Source organism: Chelmon rostratus, chromosome 13 (genome assembly GCF_017976325.1).
Source record: "Chelmon rostratus isolate fCheRos1 chromosome 13, fCheRos1.pri, whole genome shotgun sequence".
Taxonomy (NCBI): domain Eukaryota; kingdom Metazoa; phylum Chordata; class Actinopteri; order Chaetodontiformes; family Chaetodontidae; genus Chelmon; species Chelmon rostratus.
This window is the reverse complement of record NC_055670.1, coordinates 12,573,306-12,595,672: the sequence shown is the minus strand read 5'-3', so window position 1 is coordinate 12,595,672 and position 22,367 is coordinate 12,573,306. Positions and strand designations below refer to the sequence as shown.

The window sequence follows — 22,367 nt, the reverse complement described above, 5'->3', positions numbered from 1 at the left end:
TGAGTTGCAAAATTTTCGGTGCTTAGCTAAGCATGTCTTTTTTTCTTATAAAGAGTCTATTGGACTTGAATCAGACTTAGAAATTCATCTTCGTGTGTGTGTGTGTGTGTGTGTGTGTGTGTGTGTGTGTGTGTGTGTGTGTGTGTGTGTTTACAATGCTTCCTAATAAACGACTGCTTTAACCCAGGTGTGATTTTTAAAGTAGGCCTATCCCCTAAAGTAGGACCAGAGCAAAAATAAAACGGTCATGTTTATAGATGATGCATGATGAGTTATCTGTTAAGCGACGTTTCCTCTCGTTGGTCTGGTGACGGGACTGAGGTCTTGCTGAGGACGGCGGCAGAATACGGCAGAAATCCACTCTCGGATCTTTGCCCCGAAGCTGTGCAGGTAAAGTCAGCGCTGGCGCTCCTGGAGCCCAGCGCGGTCGCCGCCTGGCTGCTGTGGCAGCTCAGGCACGAACAAGGCCCGGTGGACGACGGCGCGCTGACCGCCGCCGCCGCCGCCGCGGCCGCCGCCGCCGCCGATGCCGCTGCGGAACTATTCAGGCCTGCGGGCGACTGATAGAGTCCCGGGTGCCTGAAGCTGCACAGGAGCTCTGGCCGCGAGTAGGGGTGAGAGAGTGCTCGGAAGGTATCGAGGGGCCGGATGGAAGTGGCGAAGGGCGAGGAGGCGGCCCCGGTGGCGGCGGCGGCCGCCGCTGCTGCCGTGACACCGACGTGCGGGTAGTAATGTAGAGGCATGTGCGAGTGGAAAGGGTAAGGTAAGCTCCCTGTAGCCGCCGCGTGTGTCATCATGTAAGTGTAGAAGCTGGGGTCCGCCGGATGGGGCCAGGACATTGCCAACCGCTGCCTTTTATCCTTCATCCGCCTGTTCTGGAACCACACCTGCGCAAAGAGTCAAAACAAGGCCCATATTGAAGCTGCCATGTTGTTTCCACGCTCTATATTTAGACCTGTGGAGAGTGTGTGGTTCAGCAGCGTGTGCTCAGACTCTCATCCTCCACTGAAATGTCCTGTAAAGGCTCATGTGATTGAACGTGAAAGTGATCAGGAGTTAAAATCTGCCAATTAACTGAAATATGTCAGCTAAAATATTTCTTTTTTTGCAGTATTTTTTTATTCAAAAAAGCAGTAGACTCTCAATTAATTATACACATAACGGTTAAATCGATTAGCATCCAATGGGCTGAGCATAAATACTATAAAAGCGTTATCTTGTGGAGGCCTGCAGGTTAAAATCAAAGCATCACACTGCAACATTTCCTCAGCAGAAACAAAGCGACTGCGTTTTCTGCTGCAGAGTATTAGAAATATTATTCTTCTTACACCCACATCAATGCTTTCTAAGCACAAACACACACGTCCACGCACGCACGCACGCACACACACACACACACACACACACACACACACACACACACACACACACACACACACACACACACACACACACACCGTGGAAGAATAATGAAGATTAATCGGTACCTTAATCGTAGTTTCGGGCAGATTTAGCGCTGCGGCTAATTCGCATCTCCTCGGTCTCGAAACGTAATTTTCCCTGTAAAACTCCTTCTCCAGTCTCCCGATTTGCTCTCTGGTGAAAGCGGTCCGGTACCGTCTCACTTGGTCGGAATTTGAATTGTTTGATGCTCCCGTTGAATTGCTCCCGTTCATATTCGCGAGGGAGTTTGAGCTCGAGGAGCCGGAATTACTGTCTGAAAAGCCTGAGAGGAAGAGGAGAGAGGAAGAAGAAAAAGCAGCAAGCTGTTACTCACATCGATAACAGCCTCGGGAAATAATATACGTGTGTATGGGCCTACAGTAGAGGGGATGGCTGAATAATAGTAACAAAAAAACCGGCTAATGTAAACATTTGTGTTAAGAGGAAAATACAAAACATTTGTATTCATATTAATAGTATTAATATGACCATTGTCATATTTTGTCCATTGTAGTACAGTAATAATAATAAGGATAATAATAGTAGAAGCAATAATAACTGAATGTATCTTTGTTTCGAAAATGATAATAATATTTATAATAATAATAATAATAATAATAATAATAATAATAATAATAATAATAATAATAATAATAATAATAATAGCACAATATTGACATCAGACTACTGTACAGAAGAAATCAAAACAAGATTAATCTGGAGTAAAAAGAAATATTACCTTTGTTGTTTTCCTTGTGTTGGCTCGGGGAGCGATGCGCAGGGCATCCCACCTCCACATCACTGTTAATATCTGAATCAGGCGAAACTTCGGAGTAAAGGCTCATTTTCTTCCTGCTTTCTGACGAGGAAATTTCCGCCGAAGAGGTATTTTCGCTGTTGTGGTGCGTGCCGAAAAGACTGTCAATCTCAAATTTGCCTTTCGTCGGGATGTCCCCAAGATTTCCATGGAGAGAAGCCGAAGTTATTCTCGGGCTCAGCCGTCCGCTGTGCTGAGAGTTTTCCAGGGCCTCCAGCACCGAATTACCAGGCGCGTCTGAGAGCCTCTTGCCTGCGACGGGACTGTGCAGACCTCTCTCCATCAATATCATCTCTTTTCTTATCCTCTCCATCATTAAGCCGCGCAAGACGAAGGGAGGTTAAAAAAAAAAGAAAGAAGAGGAAAAAAAAAAGAAAAGCCACACAACACTTGTCCAGGGGGGCTGGAGCAGCAGTGAGTTGTGTCGGAGCTAAATCCGCATGCAACTCAGCAACTGTCTCTAAATAACTGTCTCTAAACCTTTTTATAAGCAAGACGCAAGAAATGAAAGAATCTGAATGCAATCGACGAGCGACTGCTCAAAATGAGCCGTGCATCCTCCCCACAGCGGCGAAATGTCATTCATCAAAAGTGCTTGCTGCTGTTCGTTGTTAAAATGCTCGGCTGACGTTGCTCCAATGATCATTTATTGTAACAGGTTTATAAGCAAATAAATAGGAGAGGGCTGTCACTTGATGATGGAGGCGGCCTTCGGTCAGACGAATAATATCCAAGTGGAGAGGAAGAGAGGAGTGAGGAGCGAGATGCGCGTCCCTGGGCTGATCTCTGAGTCTGTTTTAGATTGCTCTTGGGTTTGGCCTCTTGGGTGAAATTGACAGTCTGATTAATAAAATGAGCGGTGCAACATTTCCCTCTTCATTTAGGAATATTATTATGCTTTGATTCTCTATTGTTTCCCTCCTCTCTGGTCGCCCTCCCTCTCTCTAATCTTGTATTTATTCTCCTTATTTCTCTTTTTGGTGCCATTTCTGCGACTTAATCAGTATGTGAAATGCATTAGGATTAAGGTGAGGCTTCGTGATGACATATTAAGGGTATTTTGTCATTTACTTTTTAAGAGCTTGTTGATTTTCTTTCGGTGCTGGTTGTATTTTCTTCTCTTTTTTGGGGGGTGTTTTCTTCCACACACTTCCTTACTCGTCAAACGCACATTTTGATGTGGTGATAATGCTTTGCATTATTACGCATTTACCGTCAACAGCACACACGCTTATGATAATGCATGTATATACAGAAGTAGCCCATATTTGTATGTTCAAAGTAACTAAAACGTGTCGGCAATCTTTTCTAATTTAAACACCAGTAGTCACTTAAAGATAAAATTTCGTTGCAGCTAATTCTTGACACTTCCTTTGTTCATTTTGGTTGTCTTTTATGTTGACTTTATAAACGAAATACTCCCGTTGTGGAGCTTACATTAGAATACTTTCGTTTTTAACAGCATCTCTTATCTGTTTCAAGTCATTTCCCCCCCAATTTCGTCTGTCTATGCGTTGAAACCTTTATTATCTGCATGGCAGTTTGGGGCATTTACGGGGAAATAACTGGCACATGTATGGATCATATTATCTCTAACGGAGACTCGATATGTAAAGACACGACAGCCATGCATGGACTCCTGGTTCCTCGATGTGAAATGACCATCAAGGCACCATCAGATTATCCTATGCGCGTCCTCTGGCGCCTCCTGCAGGTTTTTACTATTAATTGCTGTCTTTAATATGAGGTATTGAATGAGGGCTGTGGGCTTTAGTTTACCTGATGTCCTGACTTAGGTCTGTCAGGCCAAGATCAGTGTATGTGGCAATGAATAAATAGGTAATTGAAATTGTTATTCTAATTTGGCTGCTGCAAAGCCGTTTTTAAAGAGGCTGGAGGCTGCTGTAGAGCCAAAGAGCCACATCTCTAACCTGACCGTCTGCCCATATATTACTGGTGAGCAATATAATGAGATTCAAATCAGAATAAAATCTACTGTCTGCCCTTCCCTCTGAGAAAACACAGGATATGAGACTGAATACTGACAAATATAAGGCTCCAGAACCAGGATAAGGACCTACTGAAGCTTGAATTTCACTTATGCACGCCGCCAATTTAAATATATTTCAGACCACTTAGTCACATGGTCAAAAACTGTGTTCATGTCAACTAATTTTCTAATCTTATTTATGAGAATCATATTTTACAACTTGCGGGATAAGACCAATTAATACATTGTTTGTTAAATGATGCTGAAGTTAAATGTACCCATCACTTTGTTCGCACATGCAATATGTTCGACTTTATTTTTGAATGAAAAAAAAAAATACATTGTACAAGACACTGTTAGGCAATCCCATTTAACAGCTTTGGGAATTTACATTTAATATAACAAGGTCATTTGCATACGTGCACTGGAATAATTGCACAGCTGATGAATCTTTCTATGAAGAGAGTTTTACAAGATTTATTTTCACATTACAGACTCTTCTGAATTTTATAATCCTGCAATCTTGTCTTTTTGAGTTTTACACTAAACCACTGTTGAGCATAATAGCCAAAATCTACACTCTTCTGCACAGCCTTTCTATTGGCCAGCCAAAAAACAAACTTTAAGTCTTGCCTTTGATTGGTTGCATTGTTTGATTAAAGATATCAAGTGGTTCACATGTCACTGTCATCTCACCGGGATTAGCATGATCCCTTCTGAATACTGGGTCAAAATAAACAGATAGTTAAGTTCCTTAAGCTATAGCAAATATTCACCATTCAGTGTTCAAGAGTGTCACAGTGAAAGTGTGTATTTGCAGTACACATGGCGTATTAGTGAAGGGGTCTTTGCCATCTTCCATGCAGATGATTTGAAGCAGCTCTCAAGCTTTTTCCTCAGAGGCTGATTAATAAACATAAACAAATGCAGGATGTTAATGTGTTTTTCAGTTGAAGTGTTGCACTGATGACCAGCAGCACACTCTGGATCTATGCTTGTACAAATGTAAGAATATTCGCGCTCTATTGATATGAATGTGATGTTTGAAAATTCATACAGAATCAGTCTAAATCAGAGTGGACAGCAATACTGAACAGTGCAGAGGTTACAGGGTTTCTCAGCCTTTAAATTGGCAATTTTCAGGGGATTTTTTTATTATTAGTTTTTTTTTCCCACTCCACAGTTCCCTCCTGTCTGCCACGTGGAGCCACCAGTGTGCAAAGTTTCATATCACACGTTAACGGATGTGCTGAGACTTTGGGGTTCATAGGAAGTAGATTCTGGATGGGTGCAGCAGGGTTGTGTGGACGTTTTCAAACGACTTCTCTCTTTATTCAGACTGTGGGTGATCATGACCACAGTTCAGGTTTCCAAGCAGCAGAGAGGCGGCATGAACAATAGATGGATAGATGTATGAAAAATAGACTTTTCAACTGTCTTTAAGACATGTATAAAAGTGAATATGAAACTCATCAGACAGGTGTAAATCTGTAAAGTTGGCTAGATTTCATAAGGACGTGCAAATAAAAAAGGATGGCCATGCATTTAATTTATTTAATGTATTGATTTCTAAGGACAATGCACATTAATCAGCATTTCTACGTGTTTCAGCTGCAGTCCTTTGGCAACATATAACATAACAGATTCAGACATACAAAGGAAGCACAGTAAGACGGCAACAACAGCAACAACATCAGCATTCTCAAAAAAGGAAGCAGAAAACAGCGATACAATAATATAGTAATATCATCCACTGTTCAGTATATTTGTCCACAAACGAGCAATAGGCCGTCGTTAATAACTGCATTTTGCACACAGAAGCCAGCAGCAGTTGTCAATAAGACACAGATAAAGAATATGATCAGATTTATCTAATACCAAAACAGTTCAATTGAATTTTGCCAGTCTTGGGGAGAGAGACTGGATTGATTACCTATTACTGTAAAGCCATGGGAAATCAGCATGAAAGTGAGCCAACCAAGCCCCCAAGCACAGACTGTAAATGCTACTGTGCACAAAACCGAGCTTAAAGAAGCTATCGTCACATATTACAAAGAAAACCCAGAACACATATTAAATTTTCTCAAAGGAACATTTTTAAAGGACCAGTGTGTAGAATTTACAGGATCTAGAATTTGGCAGAAACTGAATATAATATTCATAAGCATGTTGTCATTAGTGTATAATCACCTGAAAATAAGAATGGTTGTGTTTTCGTTACCTTAGAATGAGCTCTTTATATCTACAGAGCGGGTCCTCTTCCATGGAATCCGCCAGGTTGCATCGCAGTGTTTCTAAAGTAGTGCTGAACGGACAAACCAAACACTGCCTCTAGGGGCCGTCATTTGGTGTTTTTCCCAAGTTTTCCCTGCAACGATAGGGTGCCATAGGAGCCACAGGAGGTGGGGGGGGTATGGAATTGTTTGCAATCTGCAATTTCACCACTAGATGCTCCTAAATCCTCTGGTCATTTGAGGCGCAATGAAAACACAGGTGTTTTCTACTCTGTGGATTAGACCTCTGCTCAAGTTCACTGAAGGTCGGCGAGCTATGATGTTACATGGTGTCACGGGATTTAATCCAGGTGTAAGAATGATGAAGGTGTCAATTGTCCTGGAGATGCCAGTCAAGCTCAGACTGAGCATGCCCACCCAATAATCCAATTCACCTCTGTGTGTTTATCAGGGCTGTGCAGGGCCTTTAAATATGTACAACAACAACAACAACAACAAAAGATTCTCAGCCACCTCTATACAGATGGTCTTGTTGGATACACCATCTAGTGGCCATTAGAGGGACTGCCACTTAAAGCACTCACAATGGCTTCAGCTTTCAGCCAGTAATCTTAAGGCCACAGTGTGGCCACGACTCCATTTAATTCAACTGGCAGAGATATGAAACTCAGAGTTGCAGAAATCCATCACAATGACCATCTGTTTTCAATTTTTATAAAACTTGCAGTATTGCTTGTGTTAAAGCAGTTGTAGGCTCCTTAAACTTAACTTGATAATAGCAGCTAAGTATAAATAAGATCCTCAAAGCCCTGACAAAGTGCAGCCGTTTGGGCAAAATGAGACATGAACAGTCCTTTATCATTAGTAATTCCAGCAGACGATGCAAAATGACAGGATAATCACACATGCATGGGTGATGCATCACCTGTTACTAGAATGGGAAAAATGTGCATGTTGTCTGGAGTAACATTAGAGGTATTTAATTTCAGCTGTCATGTGACCTCTTTTGTACTTAAAAAAAAGCATAGTGAAGTATAGAGATTCATTAATACCTGATTTTGGGTAGCTGACAGTATCAATACCACAGCTTTTTTTTTCTTGATTCTTCTTCTCCTTAGTGTTGTTGGTATCATGTGTTTACATGACACTAAAGTTAGATGTAGGTTGAATAGGCTTCATATAAACAGCTGCAGGAGTGCAAATTGCCATGGCAACTCTTGGCCACAGCTGATCCCAGTTCAAAACTTGCAAAATGACAACTCCTTCATAAGGTTTTCAGGGTGAATGTTTGGAAATAAAAGTGCAAGAACTATATAGAGCAATAAATATCTACACTATCAATAACCCCTCAAATATGTGAACTATAAGCAGACTATGAAATCTGGATCATCAGTCTGATATCCGATAAGTGAATTATGTCAATGGCACCTGATAACCATATTGCATCGGATCAGTCTTGACCTTAATGAAGAAGGCATTTGCATGGCTGAGTGTATTTGAATGATTTGTTCCTGCATGTTCTGTCTCTCTTGGTTATCCCTTGATAAATGAACCACTGTGTTCGTGTGATGAAGCTGTGAAGGAGTGTGTGCTAATTCTAACTAGGTTGAAAAAACAGGTCGTCTGCACTTAAAAGCGCATCTCAAACATTCCTTTAAGGATTATTCGAATTTGGTTTTCATCTTTTAATGTTTAGTATGGCGAATGACACTGACAGCATATGATAGGTCCTGATTATTGAGTCAGGCTTTTGTAATCGCTGCTTATGTTCAGGAAATCAGTAGAAACCAGTCAGGCTATTACTGCACATACTGTTGCAAGAGACTGTGTTCACCGTGTGCCCAGTCAGGAACAGGGTGAGCTGAACCACTGCATGAAAGCTAAATGATGTCACAGCTGGATCCCAACAGATTTACATACAAAACAAAATGTTGTTTGAAGTCTTTTAATAGATTGTTGGAAAAAAAGGAGCCATTGCACGTAAAATATTTTTTGACTTTGTCTTTCTCTGAAGTAGCCTTGAGCAGGAAAATCAGGTGTGAGGTTTTTGCTTGGTAGACCCTGTTAGCTTTAATCCACTTCAGTCAGGAGGTGGACATGAAGAGGAGGCAGATGAATCATTATGCTTTGGGTGTCTTACTTTGATAACTATAGTCTGTTTGCTTGCTTCCTCCACACATACTCCATGTACTAAAGCTGTGTGTCACCTGAGTTTGTACACAATGCTGTCCCTTTGCATGTCTTTATAGTAACTGAATAAAGCAGATATGGAGATCAGTCACTTAAACAACACCATGAACTCTGTCCTCCAAAATTAGAGCCAAATAACTAATGAACCACAATTTGCATCTTACTTTACACGTGTGTCTAATAAGCTGTGTTTCAAATCAGTATGTAAAACTATGTGCTACTGTTGAATACACAACATGTGGTTGGAAAATTTTTCCCCCATTCTGTATTCATCTCACATTTATTTTCTTTTTTCGCCACAAACCTGCCTCATAATGCCATACTGTCATTACAGGATGCATAGCATATCTGGCCACTGTTGTCAGGAGGAATGAAAATCTTACCACCTTTATCCCTTTATTTTCCTCCTTCCCTCTGTTTGCGTCGAAGAGAACATGCATCAGACACCTCTAAATCAAATCTCAGGCCTACAGAGAGCTGAACCCGCTCATTAATCACACGTGTCAGTGCTCAATGCTAAATGAAGCTGTGCTTGTGTGCAGGCGTCTTTCCTTGAGTGAGAGCGCCATCTAGTGGCGTTTTCTTGTGAATGCAAACAAAGCAAAAACAACAGGACAAGGACCAAAATAATTGCTGAAAATCGCATTTATTCTTAAATCAAACGTGCACGAGGCAAACGAGCATCTGATAATTGCAACACTGAGAGTAAATCACAGCCTTCTTTAAATTAACAGTTTTAATAAGGTGGTAGATGATTGCAGGTGTGGCTTATTTCTGTTTAATCACTAATAGACACATACGTTTCATCTTGTGCAGCATCGTGAATGGTGAAATTAACTACATGTCACTCATGAGTCACATCAGAAAGATTACGCATGGCTGCAGAACAGCTGTTCGTTCAATATAAACGCACCATTTCATAGAAAAAGGTGAGACAGCGTCTTGGCCAAAATAAAGTTGGCAGCTAATGTCAACAATGACTCATGTTTCTTTATATTTAACTGACCAAATATCGTCGATCAGTTTCCTGCTTCCTCGGTTTTCACGTTCAGAAACTAAAAACTCAATAGCTGATTGTTATTTTGGTTTGATTCTGCTTTGTGATACACTGATGGTGAGGCGACCACAAAGTAACGACTAGCAACTACTCAGTATAATGTAGCACTATATTAATAGTAACTGATTACTGGAATTAAATTATCTTAATAGTGTTTAAATAATTAGAAATAAATATGGAAATATTTGCTTTGTGCAGCAGAATTCAGCAGCTATTCATTATAAAGTGGTCCTTTTTTACACGCTTATTATCTTATCATGTTATTATTAAAAAGCCTATTATCTCGACGACTATTCCCGCATAACTCATTATTGTCTCACTGAGTTATTCCAGGGCTACTTGTTGATTCATCCACGTTAGTTCCACTTCTTGGAACCAATATTGTTAAATCTTAACATTGCGGCCATTTTTAGAATACAGATTAATAATTAAACGTGACCTTGCCGATAGTGTTTTTCGTTAAGTTGGTGCAAACTCGTAACTTAATTAAAAGCCAGTGCAGCGTTGTTGTCAGTTTGGGCTGTTTCACCGACATTTTTAATGCAGCGGATGAATTTAATAACTAGTAACTAATAATAAGTAGAATAACTTTGTCTCTATGTGTGATCATCTGGCTCCAAAGTTTCATCTCGGATATTTGCGTTGAAAACTAAACTCATTAACATCATGTGACATATTCAAACCGTGGGATTTTTAAATGGGCCCGCATTTGTCCACGTAAAATATTATCTTCTTTTCTCCGTATTAAAAAAAAAAAAATCATTTTCGATGCCTATAGGACGTTTCAAAGAACTTCACTGACAGTCGATAAATAGGCGATCCGGTAAATATTACACACCTTTGTCAACCTAGTCCGTAAAATCCTCTGAAGGCCTCTCGGTTTATCCCTTTTGCACAAGTCTGAAATACATGCAGACGTTTCAGATGTTCCGAATGGACATAACCAGGACGCAGAACTGAGTTTGATATTATTTCCCACGGGTGCACAAAGTGAGAGCACGGCTGCTGTAACCTGCGCGTCTACGTTTTACATTTGGACAAAGTGGAAGCTTTGATATGAGCCCACTCTCGGCATCCAACGTAATTAAACGAACTTCCGCTGACTCCAAACACTGCTGAGATTTCAGCACTTTGGGGACACTGAAGGCAACATTTCTCAGGCCGGAGAACTTGAACGAGGGAAGCAGCAAGTTTATTACCAAGGACAATAGACGGCGGATAGCTTCCGTCAAAGGGCCTGGAAAACAACCAGACTGAAGCGCCTCAATTTGGCTCCTGGCACCCTAAACATGAAGGACGAAGAGCAGTAAACGACACTAAACCCGGACACTAAAAATTCCCCTGATTTTGTAATTGTGGTACCGTCTACCTTTGTCACATCAGGCAGAAAGTAGCCTGTGTTCTTAACTTTAAGCCCGCATGTCCCAAATAGACTTCTGGATTTTGATGCGTTTAAAGCCAAATGATTTGTCTCGCTTCTAATTTTACGTCCATTTGGCCGATAAATAAACAAGTAGCAGAACATATTAAAACTGTGTTTTCATTTCATTTCATGTCAGAATTAGCCTGTTAGCAGCTTTTCTAATGTGATAAACAGTTTTTATTCAGTTTATATGGCTCATGTTTTATCTCTTTGGTTTGTCTTTTGCTTTATTGGGGCTGCAGAATGACCACATGCGATTTAGAGATGTATTCATGTGGTCGGCAGAATAAAGAAAACACATTGCATTAACTGCTGAATATCGCCTTAACATGTAAAAGCAGAGTTTTCAGAACAAACTGGACGCTGCAGATTAAAGAAAGACCTGTTTTCTTTTGTTTTCACGTTAGAGATAATAGTTATTTGTTAATATTGCTGTCTTTTGTACACGTATTTAGATTTATGTCTGTTATGTTCAAATATTTCCCATTTAAACACTTATTGTGTCGGTATTATTTAATTTTCTACATTACACATTTCTTTTTTCCCCCCCCTTTTCTAAAATAAGTGTCGCCGTGTCATTATATCCTATCATGCCAGATGTTTTCTGTGTTGTTATTTAGATGACTGATTTGCAACAGATGTAATTTTCATACTCACCGTTTTTTCCCCCCCTTTGGTTGTTTTATTTTACGCATGGCAGTAAATGTGCTCAGCTCCAGTGATGACTGAAGCTGCTGCTGATGTTTAATTGCGGAATTAAGCCACTGACAAACAATGAAAATAACAAGGGCAGGATGAAGGCCATATATGAACGTGTAGTGCCACCTATTGGACTACAGCCGCAACTACTCAAATTCCAAAATTGACTATGAAGTGATTTTGAGAAATTTTGGTTTAAACCCGTCTAGTAGCCGTGCAATCCCTTTAGGCTGATTGACCGTGGATAAAATGTAATGATAAGGAATCCCACCTGCAGATCTGTGTTAAGAATTACTTTAATGTCTTTGAAGTGATCAGGTAGGTGAACTTGATCAAAATCCCCAAATCCCCCCCACACCTCGATCAGATCATTTGTGCTGAAGAAGAAAAACCAAGTGCTCCAAATTTTCAGTCAGTGGATTTTTGAACTCCCCTGTCCCAACACACACACACACACACACACACACACACACACACACACACACACACACACACACACACACACACACACACACAACACTCCCACTGAAGCAGCCAAATGTATACGTATGTTTGAGTAGGCTACCAGATGTAGTATTATATAATGAAAATATTACAGGGATATTATGGTGATACACACTTCCCCAAATACACGTTGTTACGTTGTTAAGTCACCATATAGGAGGAGTGTGGGGATATATTTCTGTTGGACAGCAATCAATATGTGATGCTGAACTAAACACTGCTGGTGAAACGCACTTGGACTTGGATCACAACATTTACGCGTTATTTGACGTTCCTGTTTCCTCAAATTTGACTGGGGTTTAAATATAAAGTGTGCGTAAACGTTTTGCGGTTGATTTCCAGGTGCTAACATTTGATTCACAGCGGTAATGTTACAGTACGGGTACCATACAGGAGCTTTTATGAGCCTAATGGTCCCTTTCTTCACTCAAATGTCTTATAGATACCATCAACCCAAACTGCACTTGTAGGTTTAGTTCATTCAGATATGGTCCTGCAAATATGAGGAAAATTAGGGTATATAGAAAGCTGCAGGTGGTCGCTGCCAGTCGTTTGAAACTGATTATGGTGGAGTACATTCAAAGAAATCAGAAGAGGAAGATAAACGGTTTCAAACGGAGTCGAGGATGTTTGGGTGGGTGCGAATTGTAGTATTTTTCAGAATGTTTGAGGTTTTCAGCACAGGCCATCACGAATAAAGGCGACATTGTTTGCATGTGGAAAAGGGGATTTTTGATACTGCTGCTATCTATCTATCTATCTATCTATCTATCTATCTATCTATCTATCTATCTATCTATCTATCTATCTATCTATCTATCTATTTCATGAAGCTAACAAATGTGGGCGTGCATTGTCTCTGGTCTTCCGTGGTGCATTCCAGGCATTTACCCTCATACAGTATGGATCTGTCCATAGGGTCACCTTGTTCTTTTCATGTCACAGCACAAATGAAACCCGTGCATGCGCTTTCATATAGGAGCTCCTGACACTGAAATTGACACAAGCCAAATACTCTTAAGATACTCCTGCCTGAACAGGCGGTTAGAATTTCATCCCCCCACCCACCCAATACCAAAATATTTCCTCATGGAGTATTTTGCTTTGCAGTATTGAGAGCAAGGGTGGGGCGGAACAACATATTTTGCATATCACGTGACGCCGTATTAACAAATCAACAATTACCTACCCTTTATTCTTCAGGAGTTGCTAAAAGGTTCGCAAGAAGCGTTGGAGGAAAGCTCCATGGAGATGTGTGAGCGGAATCCTTTAAATCCCGGCTATGTTGGTTCTCTGTTGAATTTTGCGCCCCCTGAGTCGCTCTATTTCTCCAACTTGCGGGGCAATGGAGCCCACATACCCGGGCTGCATCAGCTCCCTTACAACAGGAGAGAGGTGTGCACGCTCCCGTGGACTTCCTCAAGTTCGTGCACGTCTGGACCAGCGGCACCGCCACAGAGCCGCGCCTTCGGAGGCTACTGTCCGCCGTTTCTGGCCAACTCGGTATCCATAAATTCGAACGCCTCCGGCGGCCACGTCAAGGCGCATTTGGAGGAGTCGGCTCGGTGCTTCCAGAGCACCAGCCACAAGGCGGAGGAGACTGGCAGGCCGGATGAAGCTTACGCCGCGGAGCACGGGACCGCCGCTGACCGCGGTTACTCAGATCTGGACAACCGGTCTCACGGCTCTGCGGCCCAGCTCGATCCGGATTCGGCAGGTCCGCTGCATGTGAACGGCGCCAAACAGGAGCAGAATCCCATTCACCCATCATCGAGTCACACATGCTCCAGGACGACTTTTGCAGAAGGTTAAGCAGCTTGTTTTATACCACTGTTCTGTTGTAGTGCCTATACAAATCCATGATGATAACACAATAATCTGCTGCTTAGTAGAGCTGTGCGTCTTCTTATTGTGTCTTATTTCAAGCTTCCTTTTGTCACATCATTATAAAAGTCTAATACATTTCCACTGGCCACATTTGGGAGCTATGTGGAGACCTTGTATTTTGTGTGTGACATCATATAATGAGTTCATATGACTGTCTGTGACTATTTTATGATCCGTTTATATGTCCTGTGGCGTCATTATTATTTTAATATTCCCATAATATCCTCACAGAGGCTACCGTGCCTGGTGTTCATGGTAATAGCAGCCCTATTTTCCTATAAATACAGGAGGCCTGACTTCTACTATTTACTGTTATTAAACCATTTTTACATTTGTAAGAAATGAGCAGCAGTAATACGCAGTGCCGCTGGGAGCAGTTCATTCCCTGTAGTTTCTATCAGTGTAGCTGAACTTGGTGTTAATTTAAAGTATAAAACTTGTTTCTACCTCTGCTCCCTCCAGGTGCCCCTTGGTGCTCGTCACAAGTGAAAACCAGAAAGAAGAGAAAGCCTTACTCGAAGCCACAGCTGGCTGAACTTGAGAATGAATTTATGATGAATGAATTCATCAACAGACAGAAACGAAAGGAGCTGTCAGACAGACTGGACCTGAGCGACCAACAGGTGAAAATATGGTTTCAGAACCGGAGGATGAAGAAGAAACGACTGATGATGCGCGAGCAAGCTTTCTCCGCGTACTGATGACCTTTGGACTTGATCATGACCAGCAGCGCACAGAAAATATGCTGCGCTGTACTATGAATGTTGCAGCGCATCACAGGGGCCTTCCGGTCGGTGGCATGGACTTGTATTTATAAATGTGTATACAAGGTTTATTTTACTGTCACACAATAGGCTACATTTTTATCCAGTCCCAGCATCTTCACTGATATTAATGGTGATAAAGAAACGCTTTGCAGGTCGTAGATTCTACCCAGCTGGTCTCCAAATGCGCACTGGGCCCTCGCTCCTGGTTGGCCTTTAGCCGCTGGATAATGATAAACCTTTAAACCTAAATGTTTCTTATCCTGTTCAGATTTCAAACCTGTTTAAACAGGAATATGGTTCTATATGTTTTTTTTTGTGTGTGTGTGTTTTGTATGATGGCCTGCGCGTGTGGCGTAGGCCTAATGTGGAAGCAAACAGTCAAGTTAACGTTTACGGGCGGATAAATCCACAGAAGTCAAAATATGTTATAATTGCATGTCTGTTTCCTAATTGCTCTTGTTCAATTAAAAGCATATTTTCCCCCCAAAAGACATTAAATCTGATTAAATAAGAAAAGTTATTTAGCTTTTGTTCTACACGGCCGCGTCCACAGTCCCGCACGGTCTGCGGAGGAAAAGATTTGCGCCGCATTTAGTGCTAGAATGTGTTTTCTTCAAATGTCTAAAAATAAAAACAAAAACAAAAAAAGTGAGTTTGTGGATGTGAAACATTCTGATGGTGTTAGTTCAAAATACGTTATAACTGTATGAAATAAACGTGGATTCATGTTGTTGTCAGACCCGGTTTCGTGTTGCTATGCAAACGTGGATGTAATACTGCAAAGGCACGGATCAGAAGCATCACTCTTGCTCTGTAGATCCAGTCTTCATGAATGCATAATTACTGAAAGAATATTTCACTTCGCATTGAGCGGATTTTTGAATCTTTCTAGAAAGCATGCTGTTGGTATCAGGACGCACCCACCCTTTTACGCACGGACGAGAGATTTTGTAAAAATGGTTGTAACCTGATAAATTTGTAAATAAAGAATTTTTAAATGAGCTGTACACAAGTGTATGTGCATCACGTGAGTCACTGTGAACAGTATGAGTGGATTTAATCTAGTTTAAGTTTGAATGCTGTAGTCGTATTCACGATCATTCGATCAGTCGCTCAGTAGATGATCATTATCAGCGTGAATATGTGAAAGGGGTCAGAAGTCTGCACCTTCCCCACCAAATCACACTCACTGATTTTACAAATATGGGGATTATTTTCTCCCAGCGGTGGAAAGGCAGCGTGAGCGACTGTTGCTGCCTTTTCCGTAAGATAAACGGAACACTACACACTTCATAAATTCATCGTGTGTGCATGGGAGCATTTGTTGCCTTTATAAACAGATGCTTTGAATCACATGTATCTGAGAAACGACCGCCGACTCATTTTAAAATGAAATCCAGCTATTTCTGCAGTTAAGATCTGCCTTTATCGCTGTCATGTAGCTTCAGGAAGAGAGAATTCAAATTTGTTTAATATCTAGAACTAAATCAACGGCCGCTGTAGCAATTAATGTCATAATCATACGTCTACTTTTACTTGTAGCCTACATACATTAACAAATCACTAATAAAAATCCAGTCAAAGCACTGTGACTAGATGTTTTAAAATCAAAGTACGATGAATGAGTTGTTATGGTATTTAAATATATATTGGCGTACTTTCTTCAATGTTAGTCACATGTTCTCTTGTGTCTGCTATTCGCCTCGCTCACAGCAAATATACAGCACAGCAGCAGCTCACGCCAACAGGGAAAAACCTCCACTTTTCAGTGGGAGGCTGGTGCGGCCAGATGGATCTGGTGTAATTCAGAAGTCATAACGCATCCTTTAATGTCCCGGTGATGTTTTATGAATTTAATACGCCAAAAGCAGCCTCCTCTGTGCGCACTAGAAGCGATTTTGCTGGTGTTTCTCTGTGTGTGTGTGTGTGTATATGGTGTGTGTCTCTCTCTCTCTCTCTCTCTCTCTCTCTCTCTCTCTCTCTCTCTCTCTCTCTCTCTCTCTGTGTGTGTGTGTGTGTGTGTGTGTGTGTGTTTTACAGGCACGTCTACCTGGGTTGTTGTTTACCGAACCAAGTTGTTGTTGTCCCCCCATTGTCGCTGAGCATTGACAAAGTTTAAGCGTGCAGATCACAATCTCTAAAGTCAGAGGCCCAAGCTGCAGCCATCACTGAATAACAAACCGCCAACAGACCATCAGACAGTGAATCTATTAATGCGCCCTCTCGTTACATCATCGTCACGTCATCATCACTGCATCTATGTTTCTCTGCAGAGCATGACACTGCAGGCATATTAAAGGTTCACGAAAGTCAGTGAGACATTTCCAACCCAGCAATTTGTAATGAAACGCGAGGAGATGGTTCCACCATGAGTGACTGTTCGACCTCTGTTCTTTCCCACATTTGCTCTTTTATTTTGCAGGGCTAAATGTCGTGTCTTTTTATTGGCGCGATCTTTGCTCTGTTTCTATCATTTTGCACACCATCTGCAAACACATGCGCTCATACGCTGCGGGCCTGTTGTGTTCCAGCTGGAGGTCAGTCTGTTTTTTTTTTTTTCTCAGCTTAAAATCCTTCCCGCACAACATGTTTCACCTACCTTTAGTTTTTATGGCTCAGACTATTTTGAACGGACACACTGAGTTTTTTGCGCGTCCGATACGCAGCGTTTTCCTTCACTATTTTTTGCTTTATTGTTTTACAGCCAAACGCAGCCAGACAGCGTCTTACAGCTCAGGCTGCTTAAGATAGTGGGGGCGCCAAAACAAAGTTAAGGTCAAGTTAGTAGGTCGTGCATCGCTACTTCCCCCAATATCAGCACTAAGCTACTTCTTTGTGAGGATCTAGAAAGTAGTTTCACTAAATATCAATTTATCTGACCAATCTGAACAGTTCTGAAGCAGCCTCTCTTATCTATCTGGGAAAACTGTGGTATTAGAGTTCACATTACGCACAAAATATCCTTCTCAGCAACCACGACAATTGAAGCTAGAATCAAAGTTTGGTCCCTCAGAACTTCCTTCTGCTTAGTAATCTGACATGTGAAATGTTGAAGCGAACGTGTAAATAAATTGTTTTTGCTGAGCGCATATATTTGATGTCACAGTTTTCGCCAAGAACATGATTTTATTCGAGTTTATTTCCGTTTCATTGCGTTGCGTTGTTATTGCTTCAGCGCAGTCCTGACTTGTTTTTGTTCCTGGTTCAAACATGTAGGGCACTTTGTAACGCTGGTTTGAAATGTGCTTTATAAATAAAGTTTATTATTTCTACTTATTATCATTAACATTAAACATTGCAGTATATATATATATATATATATATATATATATATATATATATATATATATATATATATATATATATATATATATATATATCTCCTATGGAAAAGGTGCGAATACTACTACTGCTACTACTACTACTGCTACTACTACTGCTACTACTACTACTACTACTACTACTAATAATAATAATAATAATAATGACGTTTCAAATTTCAAAATCACAGCACACAGTTTGGCTGAGACAACAAAAGTCACAACCTAAAAGAAACAGACTAGCAACAAGTAACAGGTCGCCTGGACTTGGTCTGTTTGTTGGAGAACTTAAAGTACTTTAGTCTTACACGATCTTTGCGTTCTCTGACATTTAATCGCAGTACTGTTCATGCCTGGTGATGCGTAAAGTTGTGTTTTTTTGCAGTCTTTACGGTGGTGTCTCGGGTGGATTAGTTTTCAAAGAAATGTTCAGTTTCCACCCTGATTTCTTCTTCTTTTTTTTGTAATAAACACACATTTTGCTCTGCACGCTGCTAACTGCGGGAGAGGTTCCAACATGAAGTGGGGCGAAAGTTGGACACAGAGAGCCCGGCCACAGAGCTGATTTTACCCCCAATAACAATAAACCCAGTCGCCTTCAAAGCTTCCTCCACAGTGCGTGTGACCTTCAGACTCATTCGCCCTTTGACTACAACGCTGGCCTTCAAATCAGAGCTGTTGCTTTTCTCCTGGAGGTGCACAGTTCGCATGATAGTTCTGTGGTCAATGTCCAGTATCAGGCCTGCAAAATCTATCAGGGTTTTCTCTCAACGCTTGTCTTTCCTTTTTCTACTTTCTCACGAGCGATAAACATAAAAGCCATACTCACAGAAGGCAAACAAAAAATACTGGTCGAGGCTTGAAGACATGTGGCATCCGTTCACCAGTGTTTTAACTCCAAATTTCCCCACCGAGCAGAGGGCCTAAACACTGGAGGCACGGCTGCCTCCGCGCAATAAAGCGGTTTGGGCGCAGAGGGCTTGCTGGTGAACGCTTGGTGGACATCACCTAGACCACAGACGGTCAAAGCCAGTTGTTGTGGACTTGGCCATGCTGAATGATGTGCTTAGTGAGTTCATGCTTGCGATTGACTTAGCTTATGTTTTTGGCCGCATCCAAAATCAACTTTTCTGCGTTTGCAATAGCAGACCGTAGGCTGTGTTATCTGGCAGCCTCCACGCGTGTTCATCTGCATTTATTATTAAGGGTGTAACAAGTGAAAAAAAACAAGCAGCAAACGGTGTTTTGATATTCTACTACAGAGGGAATTTAAAGCTGAGGCACACATGGGCTCGTTTGCACGCTTTGCAGCAGGATTTCTAAAATCATGTCTTACAGCAGAGGATTTTTGTGGTTTTCTGATTTCTTTTGTGCTGCCTGAGCTTTTCTTTTTGCACCTCTACTGCAGGCAGAGAGGACTGTGCCTGACAATGAATTAAAATCTTTTCCCGCTGCGTTTGTTTTCGTGTACTTAAATGCCCTCCAACCGTCATGCCGCACAGTGATTATGCGCAACGAACCCTCGTTTATCTGCATAAAATCGGACATCACATGTTATTCTGGAGGCTTCTGGTTTAACTGTACGGCGGAAGTGCACGCACGGTGGCCTCGGTGCCGTCCTCCTCAAGCTTTGCATTAAACGCGGGGGTCAACTTCAATCTTTCCGACCTAACTGTTGCTACTAAACAGCGGCGATGATCGCTCCAAAGCGCGCAAATTTATTGGCGAATGAGCGCGTGTGGCTGTCATTACATGCCATTACGCGACGAAGATGATGTTGCTGTAAAGCTTTCAATTAAATATTCCAGCGGTGGTTCACAAATGTCTTTTTTTCCGTGAGCTATAGGGCAAGGAGGCTGGAGAGGAGTTTCCTCTGCAGCCAGGCAGCCAATGAAGTCTCTTGCATGCGCTCACATGAGTTTCTCCGGACAGTTTTTAATGACTGATATTGATGTATGGTAATTTCTTGGCTGGATCACATGACACAATTACCTCAAGAATCGATCAAGATGTATTGCAGGTCTGCCTACGTTTCCGATTTTTTTCTCCCTGGCGGGGTCTTTCCACACGCCCGTGGTGCTATAGATGGACAAAGTTGAACACAGTCAAGCTGCCAATTCCTTTCCTCTGCATGTTGCAAAGAGGAAAAGGGAAGAAGAGATATGACGGAATACGATGATCGCAGCTGTGCGTCAAATATGTATTTACCGAGCTGCACTTATTACGTTTCGACGCCCGACTTTACATCAGTCTCCTCCTTTTTACCGCAGACCACTTCGTGTCAGGTTAATTTCCCCTATTCTCCCAACATAGCCCAAGTCCAACCTGTTCGAGAAGTCGCTTTTAGGGATTATGGACTGGACCATCCCAGCAAATGGCACTACAGGAGCAATTACGCGTCGTACTACTCAACGGACGAGATAATGCACCGGGACTTGCTCCAGTCCTCCAGCAGCAGGTCGGACGTGATATTCAAAAACGAGTCCTTGTACGGCCACCACGGGGGGACAAGCTCGCCGTGCAATTTCTTCACCGGCGTCGGCCGAAATGGGGTCCTTCCCCAGGGCTTCGACCAGTTTCTGGACACTCCTAACGCGGACAAGCCCAGCGCGGAGCCCCCCAAACAAAAGGCAGACTCTGCTCTGCCCGGAGATGCTGCGAATACCAACCAGGCTTTGACCAAGCTGGAGCAGCACAAAGCTGACCCGTGCGGGAGCGTCGACGAGGACTCATCCTCCAACTGCGGCGACAAGAGCAGCCAACAGAGTAAGTCGCTATTTTCCTCTTTGTCTCCGACATAAGGTGTGTAATTTAGACAATAGGGTGTCTGGACTGCGCTGTGTCCACCGCCGTGGCCGTCCAGGGTGATGTGCCTCTTTATAAGCATGCAAAAGCTTTTATATCCCAATAAGATTTACTTTACGGTTGTAAATGTATTTACAATGGGAAACGGTAAAGTAACCATACTTTAAAGGTTGCCTTGTGTCTAATAACAATATGGCCTCGCTGGAATTGATTTGTATTCATAGAAAGTTAGAAATCGTTTTTTATTAAAGTTCATTTTATCGAGAATGTTGTGCTGGTGTTGTTATAACAACACTTTAAAGGAATATAATGCAACAGTCCTGCATACACCATCTTCTGCATACAATTGTGCAGTTTAAATTCATTTTGATGCAAATCCTTCTGTTGTCTCTCTCATTGTGTGTGTGTGTGTGTGTGTGTGTGACAGTGAGCGGGGCCTCTTTGTGCAGATATAATTAAATAAATGTCTTTGTCAACCTGTTAGCTGTGGCGCACTCCACATTTTCGGACTGATAAGATCGTCAAATGTTCACGTTTTCTGTTCCTTCGCAGGTTCATCGACCAAGTCCAGGAAGAAGAGGTGCCCTTACACCAAATACCAGATCCGAGAACTTGAACGAGAGTTTTTCTTCAACGTGTACATTAACAAAGAGAAGCGGCTGCAGCTCTCCAGGATGTTAAACCTGTCCGATCGGCAGGTGAAGATCTGGTTTCAGAACAGGAGAATGAAAGAGAAAAAGCTGAACCGCGACCGCCTACAATATTTCACCGGGAATCCTTTATTCTGATACCTGGCATACACACACATACACACATACACACACACACACACGCAGGAGTAAAATAGCAGCTACACACACAGATGTTTTAAAGACTGGTCCCCTCTGCATATTTGATCACCCTGTTTAAACTCTTTATTTTCCACAAATCCGTCATTTATTAAACCAAGGTGCCATATTTTTGGCAACAATTTCCGCCGTTATTTATTTGTGTGCATACATTTCGCTTCACTGGCAACAAGTATTTCAGCAGAGGGCGAGCTGTGCTTTGAAATTATTTAAATGAGATATATGTAGGCTTCTTCCTTGTGTAATGCCCATTTATAAGACGCATGTAGTGCACGCTGTGGTGTGAAATGAAGTAGACACGACGAATGTTGTATCATAGTCACGAAACTTGTCACATGAACTTAACCACGTCCTACAGAAATAGCACAACATTAAGGGGGATT

The 22,367-nt window shown here is 41.9% G+C and overlaps 3 protein-coding genes across 3 annotated transcripts; 2 read left to right on the top strand and 1 right to left on the bottom strand.

Annotated features, from left to right (window-relative positions):
* Positions 1 to 272: 272 nt before the first annotated feature.
* On the bottom strand, positions 273 to 2,576 carry evx2 (even-skipped homeobox 2). Its single transcript, XM_041951420.1, has 3 exons — positions 2,183 to 2,576; positions 1,488 to 1,726; positions 273 to 887 (listed from the first exon to the last, which is right to left on the bottom strand). Exons 1-3 carry the CDS (start codon positions 2,574 to 2,576, stop codon positions 273 to 275), a joined length of 1,248 nt encoding a protein of 415 aa, XP_041807354.1.
* An 11,026-nt stretch (positions 2,577 to 13,602) lies between these two features.
* On the top strand, positions 13,603 to 14,945 carry hoxd12a (homeobox D12a). The gene is made up of 2 exons (XM_041951204.1): positions 13,603 to 14,164; positions 14,707 to 14,945. The coding sequence occupies exons 1-2, from the start codon at positions 13,603 to 13,605 to the stop codon at positions 14,943 to 14,945; spliced, it is 801 nt and encodes a 266-aa protein (XP_041807138.1).
* Positions 14,946 to 20,493: 5,548 nt separating this feature from the next.
* Positions 20,494 to 21,924, top strand: hoxd11a (homeobox D11a). Its single transcript, XM_041950908.1, has 2 exons — positions 20,494 to 21,101; positions 21,654 to 21,924. The coding sequence occupies exons 1-2, from the start codon at positions 20,494 to 20,496 to the stop codon at positions 21,922 to 21,924; spliced, it is 879 nt and encodes a 292-aa protein (XP_041806842.1).
* The last annotated feature ends 443 nt before the right edge of the window (positions 21,925 to 22,367 follow it).